Source organism: Oncorhynchus tshawytscha, linkage group LG28 (genome assembly GCF_018296145.1).
Source record: "Oncorhynchus tshawytscha isolate Ot180627B linkage group LG28, Otsh_v2.0, whole genome shotgun sequence".
NCBI classification, from domain to species: Eukaryota; Metazoa; Chordata; class Actinopteri; order Salmoniformes; family Salmonidae; genus Oncorhynchus; species Oncorhynchus tshawytscha.
Window position 1 is genome coordinate 6,274,170 of NC_056456.1, and position 17,657 is coordinate 6,291,826.

The 17,657-nt window shown below is 46.0% G+C and overlaps 1 protein-coding gene across 14 annotated transcripts in view; it reads right to left on the minus strand.

Annotated features, from left to right (window-relative positions):
- Window positions 1–17,657, minus strand: part of LOC112227309 (supervillin) — an 81,441-nt gene that overhangs the window by 23,052 nt on the left and 40,732 nt on the right. For 10 of the 14 annotated variants that reach the window (XM_042308371.1, XM_042308370.1, XM_042308369.1 and 7 more), the window contains 12 exons: window positions 14,766–15,986; window positions 14,100–14,279; window positions 13,176–13,213; window positions 12,740–12,804; window positions 12,363–12,496; window positions 11,949–12,044; window positions 7,301–7,468; window positions 6,767–6,920; window positions 5,736–5,804; window positions 3,586–3,782; window positions 2,854–3,455; window positions 1,309–1,789 (listed from right to left, as the gene is read on the minus strand). In XM_042308371.1, coding sequence (XP_042164305.1) covers window positions 1,309–1,789; window positions 2,854–3,455; window positions 3,586–3,782; window positions 5,736–5,804; window positions 6,767–6,920; window positions 7,301–7,468; window positions 11,949–12,044; window positions 12,363–12,496; window positions 12,740–12,804; window positions 13,176–13,213; window positions 14,100–14,279; window positions 14,766–15,986 — 3,405 coding nt within the window. The remainder of the gene's footprint in view (window positions 1–1,308; window positions 1,790–2,853; window positions 3,456–3,585; window positions 3,783–5,735; window positions 5,805–6,766; window positions 6,921–7,300; window positions 7,469–11,948; window positions 12,045–12,362; window positions 12,497–12,739; window positions 12,805–13,175; window positions 13,214–14,099; window positions 14,280–14,765; window positions 15,987–17,657) is intronic. The other 4 variants (XM_042308365.1, XM_042308363.1, XM_042308373.1 and 1 more) reach the window with 4 other exon arrangements.

Here is a 17,657-nt window from a genome sequence, read left to right on the forward strand (position 1 = left end):
CTCTTCTTCAACAGGGCCAGCCTGGGAGAGAGAAGGAAAGAAAGGGAGAGAGAGAGAGGTTAACCTCCTCACCACTCTTCTTCAACAGGGCCAGCCTGGGAGAGAGAAGGAAAGAAAGGAAGAGAGAGAGAGAGAGGTTAACCTCCTCACCACTCTTCTTCAACAGGGCCAGCCTGGGAGAGAGAAGGAAAGAAAGGAAGAGAGAGAGAGGTTAACCTCCTCACCACTCTTCTTCAGCAGGGCCGGCCTGACAGAGACAGGACATATAGGTACATGAAATCTTAAGTTAAAAGTACATTTTGCATGAACTACATCATCATGCACTTCTATACACAACGCGTTTAGTGGAAACACACCACTGGTGAGAAAATGCGCATATTTTCTTTTTGCGGATTTTAGAATATCCGCATGAAAATCTGTTGCCAATTGCATGGAAACCGAGCTACTAACAGGCTGACAGGGCCAAGATGAGAGCAGTACTGTTGAACAGTAGCTAAATCTACTGAAACAGCTTTTAATCTCTAAGGATGCACCCCAAATGGCACACTATTCCATTTATAGTTCACTACTTTTTTTGGGGGGTAGGGGGTTGGCAGAGTGGGATTTGGGATGCAGTCAGGTCATAAGTAGTGCAATATATAGGGAACAGAACACGGGTGCCATTTGGGACACTGGGACACAACCTAAAGATGTTTACAGACTGCAGCCTGATCTCCGTCTCCTACCTCTCCTCTCTCCAGGAACAAAGAGGGAAAATGCACAGTGGCCAGAAATAAATCACTTTCACCTCAAAGAGAGGCAGAAACTTAGATCCCACAAGGACACAGGGGGACTCTGAGCGTGCCCCAAATGGCTGCCTATTCCCTATATGGTGCCCTACTTTTCACCAGAGCCGTATGAAAGCAGTGCACTATGTAGGGAATAGACTACCATTTGGGATGCAGGCAGGGGCTCATTCACCACCGCCTCATTCTGTCTCATATTCTTTACATCGTCACGTTTTTTACAGAGACAACAAGGCGAATCAAGTTGAAATCTTTGGCAAGGCGCTATGTCGCCTGAATAATACCTGCGTCTTTCACAACAAAGAGCCCATTCAGACAATTACAAAATTACGGTAACTTTCCCATAAGTATAGAAATGATGGTTGGAAGATTCCCGGCATCAGAAGGGAATAAGACATTTGGAATCGTCCAACCAGTATTTCTGGAAACGTACGTACAGTACAACATCCTGCCATGTCACCACCCCCATTTGAACTACAGTTGGAATTGTTACCCAATCACAGAAACCCAGGCACAGACTAACCTTTCTTTGATGGACATCTGTTTGGAGGACATCTCTGAGAGTTCTGTTTCGCTGGGGGAGAGGAGGTCGGAGACACTGTGTCCTGTGATGTGGTCACTGTGGTCCAGAGGCAGGGACTGAGACTTGACCAGCGGCTGAGGGAAGGACGTGGGCTTGGGCAGAGTCTGGGGGGCGGTCTGGGGAGGAGGAGGCTGGGATAAGGACTGGGGTCTGGGTTGACTGTGAGGGATTAGCTGAGAGTAAGGCTTGGGTAGTGGCTGGGTGAAGCTCCTCTCCCTTTCCTGGGGCTGGGATTGGGCTGGAGGTTCCTGGGTGAAGTGCTGGTGAGTTTTGGAGTATGGCTGGGGCTCAGTTTGTGGGGGAGACTGGGTGAAAGACTGGATCTGCTGCTGTTTCCGCTGGTTACTGGAGGTGTGAGAGACACTCCTGGCCGCTGCCTCTGTTGTCACAGTTCTCAATGACACACTGGTGTGCTCGGTGTCTGTAGACATATAGACAGACACATACACGCACACACAAATTGCATTGTAATAAATCCACAGTGTAATCAATACTCACACAGGGGGAGAAGCAGACCCCAATGGCAGCCCCTCATAGCACACATGCACGCATATGCACGTGCGCACACCGCGTACAGACACACATTCGCGACTGCCAAGATCCTGCATACAATCGTCATGATCGGTGTTCAGTTCACACGGTCTCTGATGCTCAGCCGTCGTCTCGAATGTCCGTGCTCATTAATGCACGGACAATTGTTCTCCGTTCCTTTTAGGGTTCCTTTCCATTGTTCTCTACGAGTGTTCTCTCTCTCTCTCTCTCTCATGCTTGAAGAAAAGACGACCCCGCATCCTCTGGACACAAGGTTTGCTGACGGTCATCCAGACACACAGACGGATGGGCCAGCCGTGTTACACTGTCTATCTGCACTGTCTATCTGCTCTGTCTATCTGCCCTACCGGCACGGCGGAGCACAATGCCAATGCGTAAACCAAAGCCTGCAACACTGACATCCATCCATTGACATCCACACCTCAATCATACTTGATTTCCATCTGGAATCACAATTACAGACAACCTGTCAGTAGGAGTGGTCCTATATTTGCAGACAAAGGGAGCCGCGGGGACAAATGTATGTACAAATATGCTAATTAGATTCAGCTGAAGCCGTGTCTCTAGTCTTCCTGTCTGTCAGATAGTGTCTGTGATGTGATGAGCACAGACGCATTAGGCGTTAAGACAAATCAAACCGCAGACGGACGCAGTGTGTAGCCAATGGAAAGAGTCATGCAATTAACATGCTGCATAATCCAGGAGACAATAAGATATTTCCCTTGTCCTCATCCCAAATGGTGCCATATTCCCTATGTAGTGCACTCTTCTGAATTGAAAAAAACGTCTTGAGTGCATCAACCGTCCGTATAATGAATGCATATAAATATTCCTCTAATCTACATGCATGTTTGTTCAGCATTGGTCAAAGTAGTGTGCTACGTAGGGAATAGGGTGCCTTTTGGGAGGTATACAATGGTCTGTGTTTCCTACCTGAGAGGAGTTCCCTGCTCCTGCTGCTCCGTGTGCTCTCTCTGTCTGCTGTGTGCTGCAGCTCTGTGTGTCTCTCTGAGCTGTGTGTCTCTCCCAGGTAGCTCCCGTGCTCTTCCCTCTCCAGGGTGATGCTGCTGCTACTGCCGTATTTATCTCTGTCTCTGTGCTGCCTGGGCTCCACCAGCAACTCACCCCTCCCGTGCCTCAAAGAGGGAAGCTCGATGGACTCCTGCTGGCTACTGTTGGTGTGCCGCGGCTGGGGCTCTGGGGCTGGGGGCTGATAGTGCTGCTGTCTGCTGTCCCTGTCGGGGGAGTGGAGCCTTCCCTTACTGCTGCTGCCTCCAGCACCACTACTAGCACAGACCTCCCTCTCCTCTCTGCTGGCCCCTCCTTCCCACACATCCTCCTCCTCCTCTCTCTCTCTGTGGCCAGTGGAGGAGCGACTGGCTCCAGGAGCTCCGCCACTGTCTCCTCCTCTCTCTCCGACTCTTCTACTGTGAGCCTGCTGCTGCGGTTGCTGCTCTGAAAGGGGAGGGCCAGGGGAGAACAGATCTGGTTCAGGGAAACCGGAGGACTCACCTCCCTTGGTCAGGCTGAAGTACCTGAGAGAGAGAGGGGGGGGGACACACAGAGAGAGAGAAACACACAGACAGACACACACAGACAGACAGACAATTCATGGTTTCAATACCAGTGAAGGCTGAATTATTTGACACATAAGGAAACACACACCTCACCCCTCCCCTTTCCTGGGTGGTGGTGGGGGGGTTGTAGGGAACGGCCGTAGATTTTCCAAGGTGGACGTTGCTGCTGCTGGAAGTCGCCGTGGTTACCGTGGCGACCGAGACCTGGGAGGTGACGGCTGCCACGGAGCGGACCAAAGAGGCAGACAGCGGCTCCAGCTTGACCCCTCCTCCTCCGTTCTGCAGCTGCAGGAAGCGAGAGGAGGGATGAATAAATGAATGAATGGACGGATGAATGGCGGGGGACACGGAGGGATAAAGGGATGGAGGGATAAAGGGATGGGGGATAAAGGGATGGAGGGATAAAGGGATGGGGGGATAAAGGGATGGGGGATAAAGGGATGGGGGATAAAGGGATGGGGGATAAAGGGATGGGGGATAAAGAGATGGGGGACAAAGGGATGGAGGGATAAAGGGATGGAGGGATAAAGGGATGGGGGATAAAGGGATGGAGGGATAAAGGGATGGAGGGATAAAGGGATGGGGGATAAAGGGATGGAGGGATAAAGGGATGGAGGGATAAAGGGATGGGGGATAAAGGGATGGGGGATAAAGAGATGGGGGATAAAGGGATGGAGGGATAAAGGGATGGAGGGATAATGGGATGGGGGATAAAGGGATGGAGGGATAAAGGGATGGAGGGATAAAGGGATGGAGGGATAAAGGGATGGAGGGATAAAGGGATGGAGGGATAAAGGGATGGGGGATAAAGGATGGGGGATAAAGGGATGGAGGGATAAAGGGATGGGGGATAAAGGGATGGGGGATAAAGGGATGGGGGATAAAGGGATGGGTGGATAAAGGGATGGAGGGATAAAGGGATGGGGGATAAAGGGATGGGGGATAAAGGTATGGGGGGATAAAGGGATGGGGAAAGGACAACATGCAGTCAGAACAGATACCGTAGGTGATGAAACCGATCAAGTAGCTCTTCACATTTGGTCATACAAAAACACTATCGCCAAATCTAAACAAAACATGTAAAGTACTTAAGTAAAAATAATTTAAAGTACTACTTAAGTAGTTTTTTGGGGTATCTGGTTTGGTGTATCTGGTTTGCTTAATATAAGGAATTTGAAATAATGTATACTTTTACTTTTGATACTTAAGTATATTTTAAACCAAATACTTTTACTCAAGTAGAATTTTACTGAGTGATTTTTACTTTTACTTGAGTGATTTTCTATCAAGGTATCTTTACTTTTACTCAAGTATGACAACATATACCTGTCATACAAATAACATCACAATTCACAAGTCATTGCCTCTGACCACATCCCATTTACCCCATTCATAATAAATGACCAATGGAAAGCAGTGTAAGAGGTCATTTTCTTTAGTAGTGCATAATCATAGCATTAAAAATGTTGTGCATTATAATTCATCCTGCTTTTTAGGACTCTTCTGTGATGTTCACCTGAAAGTGAGCACTTACCCTTTCCCATTGTTAAAATGACCTTCACCTTCAGTGCAACCTTAGAACCAAGCAGCATGCATGAACACAACTTCCCTACCATCTTTGACGATGGGTCGAAATGTGACGCCCTCCATCGACCTAATCAAAATTAATTCAACCGATAACATTCCAGCCAAATCTGTATGTATTCACCTTTACTGTACACTCTATTTTCAAGACAAAGACAGCATTTGCACAAGAACCAACCTTGCATGCATCGGAGTCGAATACATTCCTAGAAATAGTATTACTGAAGTGTTCATGCATACTTATTCAGCCACTGGATAAGCATTTTAGAAGAGCAGAACACGATACTAAAGCATCTTGTGGCAGAATATCGTTGTAGTCACTAAACACTACGGCACTTCCATGCCAAAGTCTTCTGTAAGCAAGCACAACGTAGCAGCATAATGTCACGGCGTACTGTAGTCCCTACATGACTATATGAATGACGCACTGTGTGGTTACATCACATCTTCAAAGTGAAAGCCTGAATGAAAATCGTGGACTCTGTGAGGGCTGAGCATTTCAACATCTTCATTAACCTAGCCATAAACACCAAGCCATACTGTTAATGGGCATCAAGGCTGGCCAAACGAACGCACACAAGCTTTTAGGATACTATGAGCAGGGCACTACCAGTCAGCAGCAATGTTTAGGCAGGTTGCTAGGCAGGCTCCTACTTGTTCTCTCTTAGTCAACGGAGGAGGAGGTGGAGGAGGAGGAAGAGAGGTAACCATAGGATCTATCTCCTGTACGGGCACAGCATTACTTCACTTAGAGGGTCGTTTTATACTAGTTCACATGAATGTTTCAGTTCAATATTAGGCTGCTTTTCTTGAATATTTTCTTGAGACTTGGATCACTTACTAAGGGCGTGATTGTGTAATTTCTTTAGTGTTTACATGGAATGATCAACCTGTAGTTGTATTAGGGCAAAGAGAAACTAGTGTTTACATGGAATGATCAACCTGTAGTTGTATTAGGGCAAAGAGAAACTAGTGTTTACATGGAATGATCAACCTGTAGTTGTATTAGGGCAAAGAGAAACTAGTGTTTACATGGAATGATCAACCTGTAGTTGTATTAGGGCAAAGAGAAACTAGTGTTTACATGGAATGATCAACCTGTAGTTGTATTAGGGCAAAGAGAAACTAGTGTTTACATGGAATGATCAACCTGTAGTTGTATTAGGGCAAAGAGAAACTAGTGTTTACATGGAATGATCAACCTGTAGTTGTATTAGGGCAAAGAGAAACTAGTGTTTACATGGAATGATCAACCTGTAGTTGTATTAGGGCAAAGAGAAACTAGTGTTTACATGGAATGATCAACCTGTAGTTGTATTAGGGCAAAGAGAAACTAGTTTCCAAAAATATGGAGAATCTCCATTGGTGGTGTTTTAGTCCAGGACGAGGCTTAATTTGGGTCAGGGAAACTGGCCCTCGGTGTAAGGCTTGACACTTAGAGGCTACAGTTTTGAAAAGCAAGAGAAAGGAAGCCCATCATTTTGTGGTCCCGATTCTCCACCGTTATCCCTAGGTGTGCACTTGCACACTATCTCGCATGGATTTAACAATGGTGGAACCTCCCTACAGCCACTGCTTAAATCATCCCTATGCTTTAAAATCCAGGTGCATACTTCTGGACAAGGGTGGATAAGTGAAACATGTCCATTGTCTATCTGGGTTGAGAGAGGGGCAGGACTCTATACCTGATCCACCTCTCCCTGGGTAATAGGCTGGGTCTGGAAGCGGCTGTTGGCTCTGCGCTGACGGGTGTCGCCCCTGGAGGCCCCGACCCCCTCTGCAGCAGGCTTTGAGGGCTGCTTGGACAGCTGGTTGAACAGGGCCATCTTCTCTGCAAGGCTGTGAGGGGAAAGGTAACATACTGTATGTCAGTGTGTGGTCTGTCACTAGGGTCTATGTCCCCATCACTTCCATTGAATGTTAGCTAGCGGTAAGTAAAGTTAGCTGAAGTTTTTAGTGGCTATTTAAAGAAACATGGATTACAGTTTCTCCTGACCCATAGACTTCTTTCAGGGTGTGGACCCATCTCAAATCAAGTTGTACAATTTAAGACATGTTGCCATGAGTTCAAAGAGAATTAAAACCAAGCTTCAATTGCAACTTATGAAGTGAATGCTGGCTTTTTGCTATTTTTTTCAATGTGATCTATTTTTGCTTCCAAACACCCTTTAATGTGTTTACATAAGAGGATAAGAGTTGAGCACATTCTCTCTTTTTACCTGAGAGTTGAAAGGTCGGGCTCATCTGGACCCAGGTCCTTCATTATCTTGTCAGGCCCAGGCCCTGCTCCATCTCCTTTGGGCTGGGCCTCCCTCTCCCTTTCTTCCTCCCCGTCCTGCTCTCCAATGCTCCGCACCATAGAGCCGTGCTGCGATGCCTCCTGCAGGCTGGGAGGAGGAAGCACACAGACACACGCACGCACGCACGCACACACACACACACACACACATACACACACACACACACACACACACACACATATATGTGACACTGTATTATAATGTACCATACTGTACAATTGACGGACTGTATCTAGCAAGAGCATGTCAACATGCTAGATAATCAATTAGGTAATCAAAACACATTCTGTGAAGTAGCAATACTACATTGTTAATAGTCAGACAAATCTGAAGTTTGCACTGAGCTCAACCACATGAACACAATAATGCTTAAGCCCCGGTGATCCTTATGATCAAACTAACTACTCATCTGCATAAAGCATGTACAGTATCCTGTGAATAGCATCAAGTTCAGTCATTGATATTCCTGATCAGAACATGATGCCGAAACGCTGCAGTCCGATTCTCCACCCTTCTCTGAAAGAGTGCAATTGTACACTCCCTGTCATGGATTTAAAAGCATAGGAGAGTGGAGCACTCAGGATGGTGGATAAGGGTAGTAAGCATTGGCAAGTGCATACTTTGGAGAAGGGTGGAGAATCAAGATGTAGCCATTGGGCGGCAACAGGAGTTATAAGTAGATGTGTGAGGCCTGCACTGAGATAATCCTGGTGCGCATGCAGTCGGCCATCTGTACTAGAGGATATGGACGGTTGGTTCTCTCAGCATGTTAAGTTTAACCTCAGTCGGTAAACAAACCGGGTGCTACACGTTCGCCCGACACGTGAACCTGACACACTGAGCTTTAACTGGCTTTACCTTTGACCTTTTCTCCCTCAGTCATAGCTTTAGAAGACGTGTGACACATTTCAACATAGGAACTTAAAGGGATAGTTCTCACCCGCATTACAAAATGACATGGCTAGGTAAACAAAACCAAAAATATAACCAAAACCAAAGACAGCATGGATTGCTGTCTTATCTTGTCCACGGACTGTTTACAAGGAATCCCATTATGCCATTTTGTAATTTAGGTGAACTATCCCTTAAAGAGTACAAACAACACTGAAAGCAGTAGGGGAGAGTGAGGTACATTGAGCCACCCTTTCTTTCTAGGAAACCATACACAAAACGAATCATGTGACCAAATATTTAGGAAGAGGTCATCATTTCATTGTTTCCACTAGATTGCCCAAACACAAAGTCAAAATTGGCTATTGTAAAAAGTCATGAAAACAATAATGTGCTTTTTGGTCATAATTTAAAGCTAGCATTAAGCATAAGGTTAGCAGTGTGGTTAAGGTTATGGTTAAGGTTATGGTTAAGGTGTGGGTTAGGTTTAAAATGTGATTTTAAGAGGACAAATTGTAGAAGCAGGCAGGGTTTATGACTTTGTGACCGCATTAATTAGTGACAACCACATTTCATGTAGTCTGTGAAGGAAGAAACAACATGGGGAAAGTATTTATTTAGATGTATTTTTTTAATGTCATTTTTATTAATTGTGTTATAGGTTTCATGATGCTTGTATCGAAACTAATGTAGATAGTTGTACGATTTGTAAGAGTCTCTATAAACTACAATATGAGGTCCTAAACCTAACATGAAAGTGCATCCTTGTAAGTGTGTGGGCTAATATAGTCAAAATGTTTGCCTTAGGGTAAATTGAGGCAATGGCCATGGGGTAAACTGAGCCAATGGCCACCATACTCCATACAAATGATGATTACATTTTGTCCATTTTATGCATAATGGGAGGAATTCAGATCTGATTTACGTTGGCATCAATTAAACTGAATTCCCTTTTTATGCACCCTTCTCTCATACTCTGATCTTGAACTTAAGTATTGGCAAATGCATCTGTCCACCAGGTATTCGTTTGAAGATCACAGAAATGGAGGTGTGTCTACAGATATGCTATATTTTGACCTGGACTTAATTCCCTCATAATTCCACCATGCGCAAGGAGACCTTGAATAAAGTCGAGCAACATGCCAGATCCAAGTGGAAAAACATCAACTTTCATTTTTCCGATAGAATGATCTCTTATAAATTGATAAGAGTTAATCCGTTTGGATAAGTAGATTGTAAATATAAACGACAAATGTTTTAGACCTAAGTCATATTTTGGCCTCTTTTCAAGTCTGCCCGAACTTTTCGGTTATTTTGAACCATTTCTCTCATATGAATACTAGTCACTATTGGTAGCCACCGTCAGTAATACCCACATACATAACTGTCACTTGAGTGAAATGACTGTTAGTTTCCTTCAATTTGTAGCCTACATTTTGCATCATACCATTACATCGTTAGTTTACTGTCACACTGTCACATCTGTGTGGTTGGTCCTGATGGTCGCTACAAATAGTGGATCAGATTAGGATAAAGTATTACAAGTTGTGCAATAACTTGGGACGTGTAGCTTATTTGAATCATTATGGAACGCAGACCATACCTAGCAGGTTAAACCTGGCGCCTGGCGCACGTTTCACGACAAACTGGACCTTTTGTCATCACAGTTCTGTGATTAGTGAAGATTAGGGTAGATTTATAGGACTATTGCTCAAACCCTATTGTTCACTTCTCACCTTCCAATATGTCATGGATTGAACTATTTTAATATGGCAACTTTCAGGATACATGAAACCACTGTATGTTTTATATATTTTGTGTGCAAAGGCTGTCCCACTCTGTTTATGTATGGTTCATAAATACTTCCCATACCCTAAATAAAGATCAGAATATTTTTTTTATCTACCAATTGGTGCTGAAAAGGAGACGCATATGCAGGTATTTAGATGGCTTTCTTTCATTGATCCCTATTCTGAACATGTCTCTCGATAAACAGTATATTCTACTGAGACTGTCGAGATTTTTTTTTAAATTAATGGTACACCAAAGTTAAAGGGAAGGCTTTACATAAATGTACTGAAAACCCTATTGAATAAAAACTCCACAAGAGGGTTTTCACTAGTTTAATTGTATTTATTAAAGTGTGCGCAAGGGAGCCACTCCTGAAAAACCCATTACGCACCTGCATACGGTAAGTCTGAATACCAACTAGTGCTTAACTCAAAACGTGTAAAAAGATTATAGATTTCCTAAGTCTGAATCGGGACCAGTATGCATAGTAATTTGCCGTGTGTCATGCATATGAACTCAGGATAGCCGTTTGTATTGTTACAGAGCAGACATCATCATGCCCCGTGTATACAAATGTAAAACAGGCAGGAGTCTAGCTCCCCTTGAGGTTCTTGAGAAAGCAAGAACGGATGAAAAAATAGACTGAATGACACTGAAGAGTTACAATGACAAAAAAAGAACACAAATATGTACGTGTACGAATGAAAGGCTTTGATAGAGTATCAGAGGCATACAAGGTCTTATCTGACGACACGGATTTCTGAGCTTGCTAATCAAGAATTTTGCGGACCAGTTGCATGGACCTCAAATGCAGAGAACTTGCCTACAAATTGTCACTTCGAAACAGCATCCATGTCCCAGACAACTGGTCAATAAATGGAAGGGTAAGTAATATTTAACAGACAAATCTATATCTGAATATAGCATACATATTATTTAAGATATACAATATACCAAACCCCCATTCCATGAAAACTTTGACCTAACCAGCACCATCACCCACTTACCCCAAGGTGGCTCAACATACCCTGCCCCTATGCTCAACTTAACCCATACCAGGGGTAAGTTGTGCCAAGAGATAACTTCTTTTAAAATAAAAATTGGTTATGTTTACATGAATTCTGATTATTTTCAGGGATACACAAAATCCTGAAATATATGTAGAGTTCTTTGTTAGAAAGAAAACTATATTTCCCTGGATGTAAAAAAAGGGCTCAACTTACCCCCTCCCCTAATGCTTGCGGTGTTGAAATGTACTAAAGAATCTATTGTGTTAAAACAAGTTTATTCCCCCGATAAGTTTCAACTTCACACAGCTATTCCGAGAAAACAAGCAAGCAGCATGTGAGTGGGCACTATGAACACTATAAACAGCAGAGGGCACTGTAGAGCAGACGTCTGCCTGCTTAGTACATTCCACCCGTAGCTCTAGACAACAACTACAGGTTTTATTTATTTTACCTTTATTTAACTAGGCAAGTCAGTTAAGAACAAATTCTTATTCACAATGACGGCCTAGGAACAGTGGGTTAACTATCAGATTAATTAATAAAGTTTCAAAATGATGGTAACCTTCCCCAGATTCCCATGTTTTCCAGGAATCCCAGTTGGAAGATTCCTTGAATCTCAGGGAATAAGAAGGACATCCGGAATCAACTAGGATTTCAGAAATGTACTGACATTTTTTGAAACACTATGAATGAATCAATAATAACTTAATATCCATGCATTGCCACTCAAGAAAATGCAAAGCTAAATGGAAGATGAAAAACATCAGTCTTGCATGGAGTAAGAGAAGAGAGGAGGCATGCAAGGTTTAATTGCATTTCAATTAGGTAAACCCATGGTAAGCCCATGTCGAGCACACACACACACACACACACACCTGTAACTGGTCATGGTGGTGCTGACTACAGTGGGGCTGGGGATACGTGCTACTGTGGTGTGGACCGTCACCGATTGTGAGGACAGAGCAGAGACACTTTATATGTGCAGAAAAGTGGCCCACATAGACAGGGACAGTCACATAGGGAAAGGAGTCACAGAGAGATAGAGAGAGATAACGAGAGAGAGCGAGAAAGAGAGAAAAAGCGAGAGAAGTCACAAAGCAGCAGACAAGAGAATCAGAGAAAAAAAAGTAGTAGACAGGGGAAAAGAGTCAAACAAGAACATCACAAGAAGAGAGATTGGAAAGAATTTCTTTACTTTGACCAAGTGTTGTCATTTTTTTTACCCTTCCATTGTAAACAAAATGACAGCAAGGCAGCACTTAGTAATGATCAGAGAGTGTCAGACGTACGTGTGAGCGATGTCCACTTCCTCATTGGTGATAGGCTGTGTGCGCGCACGGTCCTGGACTCGTCTCAGGCGCCTCTCCACGGCAGGGTTACGGGACCGCGGTTTGGGGACGCTATCTGTGGTCTTCTCCAGCTCCTGTGGAGTGGAACGAAGAGACACATGCTTATAGTAAATCTCTGCTCATCAACAACATGCATCAAACCATGGGAATATACTATTTGCGACGGTTCACCGATACACATTAAGTCTAGTCCTGGACTGAAAGCATGCTCAATGGAGAATGTCAATTGAAATCTTTTTAGTTCAGGACTAGGCTTAATATGTGTCTGGGAAACCGGCCCTCAATGTAAACAACTACACACAAGGCAGATACTGTACCCTAAATAGTGACCTCTTAGCAGCCACACTCATCTTAGCTCTCTCATCAAGCTTCTCTTCGTCAGCTGAAAAAGGGAAGGGCGAACAATTGTCAGTCCACAACACATCCACAATACTAAACCCACTGAGGAGTGAGGAGTGGGTTGAATTGTATTCATTTCAGAAATTACAAATTGACCCCAACCCTGGTGTGAATGTATTTCCTTGACCTCAAACACATGTAACCTAAAATCACCCTGCCAGACACAGTACATTCATCTAGAGGAGGATTATTCTTTGTTCAACACCATTCTAATCTTTGTTAACCTCAACACATCCCTCAGACACGTCCATCCATTGTGTTGTCAGATGGTGAGCATTCTGGCTAATGAATAGTTATTCAACTAAGAGTGGTGTTGGTAACTAAATAAAGCAAATCATCTCCACTGATACTTGCCTTCAGGGTTCTGTAGCTCGGTTGGACTCAGACGAGACCTGAGGGTGAAAACAAACAAGACATTGATCCAAATAGACTCAAGAACGGTCTTTTTCTATAGGGCACAAGAGACACATTTATTGAGAGCATAAAATCCCCATGGTCTGCACCATGTATCCCACAAACTCCAGGAGGAGAAAGGAAAGCCACTGTCCACAGTGCCACCCACTGGTGATCTTAGCAAATGTATTCTGTGTACCTTTTCTGAGAGACCTGTCCCTCAGGGCCTTCAATACCTATCAGACTCTGCAGAGGTTACGGACTGTCCTAAACCTCTCACCTATCAGACTCCAGCCGCTCTGCAGAGGTTATGGGCAGAGTCCTAAACCTCTTACCTATCAGACTCCAGACGCTCTGCAGAGGTTATGGGCAGAGTCCTAAACCTCACACCTATCAGACTCCAGCCGCTCGGCAGAGGTTATGGGCAGAGTCCTAAACCTCTTACCTATCAGACTCCAGCCGCTCTGCAGAGGTTATGGGCAGAGTCCTAAACCTCTCACCTATCAGACTCCAGCCGCTCTGCAGAGGTTATGGGCAGAGTCCTAAACCTCTTACCTATCAGACTCCAGACGCTCTGCAGAGGTTATGGGCAGAGTCCTAAACCTCACACCTATCAGACTCCAGCCGCTCGGCAGAGGTTATGGGCAGAGTCCTAAACCTCACACCTATCAGACTCCAGCCGCTCTGCAGAGGTTATGGGCAGAGTCCTAAACCTCACACCTATCAGACTCCAGCCGCTCGGCAGAGGTTATGGGCAGAGTCCTAAACCTCTTACCTATCAGACTCCAGCCGCTCTGCAGAGGTTATGGGCAGAGTCATAAACCTCACACCTATCAGACTCTAGCCGCTCTGCAGTGGTTATGGGCTGCGTCCTAAACCTCTCACCTATCAGACTCTAGCCGCTCTGCAGTGGTTATGGGCTGTGTCCTAAATCTCTCAGAGGACTTGCGGATGTCTCCAGGGGTGATGTAGCGCCGCGGCCTCCGCGCTGTGCCATGCTCCCGATCAGCGCTCCCAGCAGCCGGATCTACTTCCATGGCAGTAAGCTCTACTTTAGTTGGCTCCCTTTGTAGGGTCACGTGTTGGGATGGAGAGAGCGACGAAGGCAACAGAAAAGGAGCATAATAGTGAGAGAACGAACGGCGAGGTCAGTTTTCTTCCACAGCAATCCAGACATCCAGGTTAGAGGTGAAGTCACGCACAAGACGATCACACCGCAAAAATTAACTGTCCTCAAAATGAGGGATTTTGTCACCAGCCCAATTGTGTCCAAATCCACACACAGCACAACATGCAGCAACAAACCCCTCAAGTTTGCCCAACAGGCTGACAATAACAGAATATGTCCAAGCAGCTGGCTAAACAAATAATAAGTTATCCCCCCATACTGGCTTAGAAGATCTCTTGATATCACGTTTGATTATTCAATATACTGCACTCAAAAAACACACAAGCAGAAACATCTCAAGCCTCATGTCAGGATGAGAGTCTATATTAGTGTTAGACAAAGCAAACTGATTAAAGAGTCAGTAAACATGCTGTTCCACCTACAGCTCCGGCTTCCTGTTGGCGTTCTCCAGATATGAGTGTCGGAGCTGGGCCACGGAGACCCTGGTATCCAAGGTCCCCACCTCCCCATTGGGCAGTACCCCCACTGCCACCCCTCCCTCCCTGGCCAGGTGGGCTGCCATGGTAGCCTCTCTGCTGGCGGCTGCCCTCTCCATGCTCCTATAGGCAGCCGAGCGCTGACTTACGCCGATGTCGGACATGGAGCGCGTGCGGACCTTGAGCTTGGGGGGCCCAGCCTGCCCGGCTGGCTCCATGCTCCTGTGTCTGGCCTGAGGGAGGTAGGCACCCCTCTGGAGGTAGACGGCCGAGTCACCCTGCTGCTGGTCCTGCAGGCCGTGTTGACCCTGGAGGTCCTGCTGACTCTGGGGGTGCGGATGCTGCTGGAGAGGCTCAGGAGCCTGTTGCTGCTGGCTGGGCTGGGAGTGGGAGGTCTCCATGCGACTGACTGGACCTGTCTCCTTTGTGTCCTGGCTGTGGCTGGACCAGTGCTGCTGCTGCTCCCTGGGCCTAGTCTCCCACTCCTCCGAGTCCGCCCGACTCGTTCTCCTCCCCCCAGACCTATAGCTCTCATACTCCATGGCGGTTAAGGTGGTGGAGTCGTCCTGGCGGCTGACTGGCCCCAGGTGGGGCTCCCCTCTCTGGGGGTCGTCCACACTCTTCTCCCTGCGGCGGATCTCTGATGGCAGCACGGCCTTCCGGCTCTTCAGCAGCCCCTCGGTGTGAACCTCCTCTCTCAGCGCCTGCCTACCCTCCCTGTGGGTCTCCCTCTGGGTCGTGTAGATGTGGTCAGTGCTCACCCTCCTCCTTGGAGTATCCACCTCCACCATAGGGGCTCCAGGGAGCTTGGTGGCCACAGGGGCCGGCATGGCTAGGTAAGGCTGAGGGTCCATGTGGGCCCCCTGGTGACTCCCCTGATGGGTACCCTGGTGGCCCATGGCGGGGCCTGATGTGTGTGTGCGTGGTGCTGAGGCGTGGGGGTATGGGACATGGGCGAAGGCAGGTTGGGAGGGCTGAGAGGAGGGGCCAGTCCTTTTGTAGGTGGCAGGGTCAGAGCTGTGGCCACGTTGGGGCATGTAGTGAGCTGTGGTGGTGTGAGCACGATCTCGGTGTCTCTTCACTGGGGGCTCTGGAGCTGGACCCCGCTCTGCAGGGGCCCTTTGGACGCCGCTCTCGTCTTTCGATACTCTCTCTCTTACTCTGATTCTTAAAGGGGGAAGAACCGATTAACGAACCATAGCACTCATTTTCAAATTGAAGACAATCAATGAGACACCCAAATAAAGTACCTTGTCAAATTGATGACGTAGTGATTTGAAATGTGTCATCAAAACTGTGTCCAAAATATAGTGCCTGGTCAAAAGTAGTGCACTATTTCGGGAATAGGGTGCCATTTGGGATGCAGATTGAAATACACACCAAGTCGACTATAAATGTCAAGTCACTCTGGACAAAAGTGTCTGCTTAAATAACTAATATGTAAATGTATGTTCCATGTTGTGGTTCAAGTCTAATCCTTGCTCTATCATCTCTAGCTGACTCAAATTTCTCTATGCCAAAATGTGAGCGAGCCTAAACTATTTTTATCTATGACCCCTTGCTCTTAGCAGCCAAAGGTCACGTTAGGATGCGTCCCAAATGGCAGGCCTCTGGTCAAAAGTAATGCACCAAATAGGCAATAGGGTGCCATTTATGACGCAGCCCACGCTAATCTCCTTGTACACCACTAATACCTAATTGACGGGCTGACGCTTCATTTGACATGGCATGGAAGGAGTTTAAACAGTATAACCACGCTCCATAGAGACAACAGCACATCTCCATTGTGATCTAACACTTCACTTATTGTTACTAGGCAGACAAGGTCACACGTAACCTGAGTGCCAATCTGTTTGTGCTACCATGCCAAGTCCTTGTCACTCATGTTGGGCTACGACAATGACAGCAATGGAGTTGGCAAAAGCACAAACAGATCTGGGATCAGGCTAGGCCACACAGGCTGCACTGCAGATCCTATGTTTGTTGGAGTGATTGCCACTTATATACCTGTTGGAAAGTTAAACATAGCTAGAACCTCTTTGTAAATTAACTGCTGTGTCTGTCGAACAGAGAGGCTATTAAATGAACCAGATAGCATTGTCTGCTAATAAATACAAGGGAACAGCCAAGTTTTACAATCCACCCGAGGTGTGTGTCCAAAATGCCACCCTATTCCCTATATAGTCTACTACTTTTGACCAGGGCTCCGGTCAAAATGTGTGCATTACAGTATCTAGGGAATAGGACACCATTTGGAACACAACCCAGACCATGTTTCTACTGGCTTGGTGCAGGGCCTCAGTGGGGTGTGCTCGGTAGACCCACACTCACCTGTCCATACTTCTCAAAGTAAGGTTGGCCTGGCCATGGGCCCAGCACCTCTCACACTTACAGCCCTGCCTTCAGCTGGCCGGTCATGCAGAGGATCTGGGACAAACTCCGCTCCAAAAATATACCCCACTAGCCTAGCGAACACTTTCCTCACGGTCGTAAGACCGGCCAAGCCTAGACAACCCTACACAGTCACTCTAGTGATATCCACTGTGTAGCCTATGTGTCTAGACAGAAAGTTAAGAAGGCACTAATTGTAATTCTAAATAAAACATGATTTATCATAGAAAACGGGTTAGGAGAAATGCGCAATCTGATTAGCTGAAATGCCGAAAGCAGCCATTCACAATTCCCCAATATCCAGCTGACTCTTGTCAACATGAATAATAAGGGTTTGTTTTCAGACTTACACAATCAGGTAATTTCACAGTAATTTTGACTGTGTCTCAGTGAGTGGGCAACCTATATGAGTGCAGACATACTTACTCAGCTGGCATTTTCTGACTC